At 48.4% G+C, this 6,448-nt stretch overlaps 1 protein-coding gene across 1 annotated transcript in view; it reads right to left on the bottom strand.

Moving 5' to 3' along the window:
• The window catches only part of TNRC6A (trinucleotide repeat containing 6A), a 33,149-nt gene that overhangs the window by 22,071 nt on the left and 4,630 nt on the right, over window positions 1–6,448 (bottom strand). The window contains exon 3 of the mRNA XM_009084443.1: window positions 1,707–2,039. Within this exon, the coding sequence (XP_009082691.1) occupies window positions 1,707–2,039 (333 nt within the window). The remainder of the gene's footprint in view (window positions 1–1,706; window positions 2,040–6,448) is intronic.

Below are 6,448 nucleotides of genomic sequence, written 5' to 3'. Positions count from 1 at the left end.
GGAAAGAAACCTTCCTAGCACACAGACGTGTGCTAGAAATGAGACCTTGGCTGCCAACCTTGGCTGATGGATCTGAGGAGTTTTCCTGGGACACATAGAACACCTGGAGCAGAGCACACAGGGACAAAGGTCTCAGAGGATGCAACAGAGAACACTGACATTTTCTTAGGGTGTGAAAATGCTCTGGCCAACCCTTCTCTCCCCTGAAGGCTCTTGGAACCTTGTTGGTACCAGCTGAATGGGCAGACATACTACTCAAATAATCCAGATATTAGACAGACCACAGAACTCCCCACAGTGAGGCAACTGCCCCAGACACCAGAATCACTGGGAATTCAGTAAAGATTCAGAAGAAACTATCTGTGGGAACAAGCTACATCGTCATTGCTATGTGAGCTACAGCATCACTGCTATGTGCACATCAAAAACACATACAAGAACAAGCAAGTATTTGTCCAACATATTAAGTATTAGCATGCACTAATACCAAACCCCTTCGAAAACCTAGATCCCTCCCAGAAAGCTACTCTTTTCCAGCCAAAAATAGACCGCATTAATGTTGTTAAAAAAATCACTGACATGCATGTCAGGGCAGTCACTGAACAGCACATCACACACAGGTAAGTTTACCTCTCTTAAAAGGGTATTTGAAGCAATGCACAACAAGCCAAAATAACAAAGGATTACCTGTACTTAAATAGTAATAAAGGTGGATCTATGTTGTAAGACAACCAAGCCTCAGGTGGACAAAAAGAGAAAAAGTCTGACCTAACAACAAAAAGCAAATGTGATTCCCTGAACACGCTGCACCCTGGCTGGATCTCCAGGTGTGAAGTTAAACAAGAAACAAAAATCTCAAGGTGATGTTCAGAATCACAGAACGGTTTGTGTTGGAAGGGACCTTAAAACCCACCCAGTCCCCCCCCACTGCCATGGGCAGGGACACCTTCCACTGGCCCAGGTTGCTCCAAGCTCCATCCAACCTGGCCTGAACACTGACAGCCAGGGCTGGGGCCGCCACAGCTTCTACGGGCAAACCTGTACCAGTGCCTCTTCTCCAGGCTGAACAATGCCAACTCTCTCAGCCTTTTCTCACAGTAGAGCTGCTCCATCCCTCTAATCACCTTGGTGCCTCCTCTGGACTCACTCCAACTGCTCCATGTCCTTCCTGTGCCAAGCCCAGAGCTGGAGGCAGCACTGCAGGTGGGTCTCACCTGAGCAAAGCAGAGGGGCAGAATTCCCCCTCACCTGCTGCCCACACTGCTGGGGATCAGCCCATGTCTGGTGGATATTAGATCCACCTTCCAGTGTTCTGGGAAGGGTCCTAAAGGCCCTTCCTTGTGAGACCTATGAAACTGGATGCAAAAAAGATGCTTTGTACTGTGACCACTCTTGGGTCAGTGATCAGGATACAGACTAAAAATCATACTGGATTCACCCCCGGTTCCAAACCTGCCATGCCTGTCACACACTACCGGCAACAACAAGCAACTGAGACAAGAGCAGAAGGTTCAGTACGGAACTTGCACAGGCGACTGAAACCACCCTGCAGTGTTCAACATCAAGCTATGACACAGGAAAATGTCTCCCCATAGTACAGCTTACAGTGAAAGTTTAAATAATGTTGGCAAAAACACTCCAGTGGTGATTGAATTGAAGCTATTGAATTGGGTTCAGCTCAAAGAAAACAAGGTACCTGCCCTCACCTGGCTGTTTTTTGCTGCTGTTGGGCACTTCTCCGTTGGTCACGGGCTGGTTACTGGTGACAGTGCTGCCTCCTGACTGGCCGTTTAAGACTTTGGGGGTGGATCCCAGGTTTGCAGCTATCACTGGTAACTGCTGCCCTCGCTTCAGAAGCTGTTTCTGTTCCTGGTGCCGGAATCGCGGTGGTACTTCCCGAGGAGGGTACCGAGGCAAGGGCTGCTGCTGGCTGCTGGCTGGGGCCCGCTTGGCATTATTAGTAGTGCTGGTTCCTGTGGAAGTGCCGTTGGAGGTGACGGGCTGAGGCTGGCTTGCACTGGTCTTGGTTTGTTCTGGCACTGCCCCCACCCCCAGGAAAAAGAAAGTTGGACAAAGTTATTCATACAAACAGCAACTTCAAAACTTGAAGACTAAGCCGATACTCTTAGAGATGTTTATAGAAGATCTAACGGCAGCATTTTTTCCCCCATTCAAGGTGTAACTCATTCCTCAGGAAAAGCTGTTATCCCACAATCACACAGCTTTCATGGCACAGACATGGAAGCAGGAATAGGCCCTGCTACCACTCCTAACAAAGTTATCTCAGTTACAGTATGCTAATACCAACCAGCTTTGTATAGCTTCTTGCTGACAAATCAGCACTATGCAGTCTATTTAACCTGTATTTAGAAAAATATTGAAGTACCAAAAAACTAAGTTTCCCACTGGGTTAAGATTTTAAGTGCTATGTACAGAAAACTGCTCTGGCCTGGCCCAAAAAGTAGAAGGGGTGAACAGGACATACAGGACCTGGTGCTGCTTCCCTGCTTTATCGACCCTAACAGCCAAAGGGAAAGATATCAATGCCCCCAAGTCCCTGCTGTCAGCACAGGGAACACTGCTCACAGCCTGGCAGGACAGCACTGGCATTGGGAAAATGCCAAATGTGCAACTGCAGCTCCAAATTATCTCAGTCCTGACTGCATGGCCCCGGCAAGGAGAGGTCAAACCATCCACAGAGGTCCATGGTGAGGGAACACTCTAAACCCAGGTGTGGAATAAAGGCAAACCCACAGCATCTTCAGCTCCACACCTCCATCCCCAGCAGCACAATAGGAGAGGGGGAAGTATGGGCGCAGGTGTAGGTGACTGGTTAGTAAACCTGCTCATCAGGTAGGAAGGAGCTGTGAACTACTAGTGTGTGCTTCCCAGTGCTACTGGCATCCATCCCAACTGCTATCACAGCTCAGCTGTGCTCCATCCCTCACATTATGGATATGTTAATATACTCTTCCAATTCCCTGGATGAGATATCCATAAAGTGTGTTAAAATTTGCTGTAGTACTTCCCAAGATAGCTCAAGACTAGACTGTGACCTCCCTCAGCACCAGGAATAGTCACCACATGACTGAAAATGCAGTTTTCAGGGGCTTTTAAAATTTGTTTAATTTGTTTGAAGAGCATTTGATCATTCACTTTCAGGAACAGATTCATGGGAATACAACATAAAAAATAAATGAAAACAAACTCAAGCTTTTGTTTAAAGAATCCATTTGAGTGCTGTCAGTGCTACTTATGACTGTAATTGCTGTTTATCTCTCTTACACAGCTACATATTCTGAAATATCACAAACTAGAAGGCCTTTAGAGTAAACAGTCACTGAACAATCAGCATCTGAGTTGTATTTTAATGGAATGTTGTATTTAGGCTGCTTAAGGGAAGCAGAAATAAAATAATTCTGGGGACCTCCTTGTTTGACATCTAAGTGGGCAGACCCAGGCCCCTGGCAGAAGTCCCGAGGTGAAGAGCACCCAGCTCCAGCTGCCCTCCCCACAGCCCTCACCTCGCCTGGGCACAGCTCCCTACACTAAGGAGAGGTAACGGATTCCTTGCATGCACATGTTTATGTTTGATGCACATAATGCAACAGCTATGATCAAAACTGAACTTCACAAAGTAATCTTAAACAAACCAACTTCCTCTGCTCCTCCTAAAATTTCCCAGTGTAAAAATAGAATGACAGTAAGTAAGCCCTAAATGGGGAGGAGGTGCTATTTAAGCAAATTGCTGAGAAATTGTCGACAATTCAACTCAGAATCACTCTGCACTTTTCTGCTGTAGGTACTGTAACAAGCTCTGAAATGAAACCAAATTTATTCACACTCCACAATCTGCGTAAGCACTGCCCAAACCTTAACTTTTGGCGCTCTCCCAGTGCCTCCTGCTCCAGCTGATTACAGGGATCGCCCTGTACAGCCCGAGGCACAGTTCAGCCTCAGCTGAGCTGTGCTGACACTGACACACAGAAACAACCCTTCTCACAGCCAGTGTGCCACAAAGCTCTCCTGGGGCCACAGCCCCACCGAGGGGCACAAATCCTTCAGCACACGCTATTTAAGCTCTTTTGGGTTTTACCTGTCAGCTTAAGCAAAAAATACAAATACCCCTCAAGTGAAGAGATTTAATACAACATACAGCACCTGGTAAGGTGGTCACTGAGAATCGCTTCTACACTGCCACTTCCACTCCCATACAACTCCTCTGGGATAAACTGAAATCATTTCCAGCTGACATTCCCTGGGCACCCAGACGGAGCTGCCAGCAGCACACTCAGGGCAGTCCTTTACCTTTTACAATTTAAGCCCCTAATTAACGTTGCTTTAAGACCATGTGTGTTAGAACAGACCCAAGGGACCTGCAGGTACCCAAATCCCTTTCAGCTAACAAGAAGTACAACTAACAAACAAGGTCCTTACTGCCCTAAACACGGCCCTTACAGCACTTCTCTAACAGTTCAGAATATTTCTCACATACTCTAAGCATTCATTTCCTTAGCAAATGCAGCAATTCTGCCTGCTATGATCAGCAAACTAAACAGCAATCTGCCGGGTCCCAGGGTCAGACTGTGGAATATGCAGAGTCCACATTTGTATGCTAATTTTAAACCAAAATTATCCAATGTGCAACAGAATCCCCTTCGCCTCCCTCAGAACCACAAAGTTTGAAACTATAAAATTTATCCTGTCCAACATTTTCTGCTCCACAACTTCTCAGAAGACCAAATAACACATTAATATTCCAATATGGCCACTATGAATTCCAACACCCCAAAATCATTATCTTAGTCCAATTTGTCTTAAACAAGTTGCTCAGTCGATAAAAGTTTGTCCTGCAACACCAGCGTTTTATTTTTCATCCTATTAAGGCAGAGAGAGAGTATTAACCGAGTTACAGTTTATCAGAGTTAATTAACTCGAGCAGCAACAGCAAGTTTAGAGAAATGAGCACAAACCCGACAGATTTTCGTCAAGAACAAACCTGCTGCAAACCCTCAGAGCAGGGGATGGTGGAGGCACAGTTTACAGGGAGATTCCAAAGAAAGACGCTTCCAACTTGTGTTGCTTTCCCACTCTGCAGATTTCATTAGAAAATGGAGGAGAAGCATGGTGTCATTTTACTGCTCCAGGAGCTGCCTGCCAACTCCTCCTGGAGCAGGGGCCCCGGGACGCGCTCCCTCCAATGAAACGGGGCAGCTGCTCCAGCAGCTTCAGCGCAGATGGAAAACAGCTTCTCCCTCGCGCAAACCCCGCGCGGGGAGCAAAGCTCCCCGAGCCCACACAAAGCACAGCCCCAGGCTGGCAGGGAAACGCTCCGGCCCGCTGCGGCCGGCACGGCACGGCATGCCCCGGCGGGCAGGGCTGCAGTGCCCACGGGCGGGCGGAGAGCTCCGCCTCTCCGGCTCACACACCGAGGATGCGGTGCTAGAATTTTCGGGTGGAAAAATGGCCGCAGCTGTGAGCTGAGCTCGGAGCTGTGAGCTCGGAGCTGCTCTGGAAAATATCTCCGCGTTTGCCAAGGCGTTAACCCCTGCGGATCCGCACGGAGGTGAGCGCTGTGCCCCTCCTGCCGGGACTGCTCGGCCAGCCCTGCCCGTCCCCTGCACTCCTGCCGTTCGCTCCTACATTTCAGGGCCGGGTGAAGAGCTTTTCCAGCTGGGAAAGGCGCAGTGAGGCCGGCGAAACCCCCCGACACGCAGGAGGGTTAGCGCAGTCGGGCCGTTCTGCCTCGCGGAGAAGAACACGACTAAGAAGTTTCCAAGGTGGGAAATATGACTCAAAGATTTCAATTCCACACCCAGCTATTTATAGAGCACTTTCCGTTTCAGGGGCAATCAAGTTTACTCTGTTCTGCAGCACAAGTGGCACTTGCTGCAGTGACAGCTGTGTGCTCCCAGCCCAGCAGACTGAGCCCCCAGCGTGGGCAGCTCTTATCAATCGCTCCACATCTACACATGGAATCACGTGCAGAGTATTCCAGCTCACCCTGTACTCTCACCTTGGAGCAGCACACCCTGATTGCTGGAGCAAGCACACACAGCCAGGCTTACATATCCTTCTCACACAGCATTTCCCCCAGTGCTTGGCTCAACAGTAGCTACCTGTGGGCACAGTGCTGTCTGCAGAGTTCTGCTTTAGAGGAAAGTCATGATAAATGGATGTGTCTGGTTTAACAGCACTGATATTAAACACAGCCAAAGGACGTATTTTGCCAAGCTAGAAGGAACACCACAACAACTGACAACTCCACAGTATTCCCAACAAGTAAGGACTTTCAAATTGTCCTTATTTTTTCCTACGATGCCTGGTACAAGAGCACTGGGATGGCATGTGCCGATGTGTTCTGCTGCAGAAACAGACAAACCTTCCACTTGGCAACTAATACACTCAGCCCTAACTCCTCTGACCTGCTCTTCCCTCCTTTCATCAA

The sequence above is a fragment of the Acanthisitta chloris genome, unplaced genomic scaffold (genome assembly GCF_000695815.1).
Source record: "Acanthisitta chloris isolate BGI_N310 unplaced genomic scaffold, ASM69581v1 scaffold19481, whole genome shotgun sequence".
Classification (NCBI taxonomy): domain Eukaryota; kingdom Metazoa; phylum Chordata; class Aves; order Passeriformes; family Acanthisittidae; genus Acanthisitta; species Acanthisitta chloris.
This window is presented reverse-complemented; position numbering and strand designations above follow the sequence as displayed.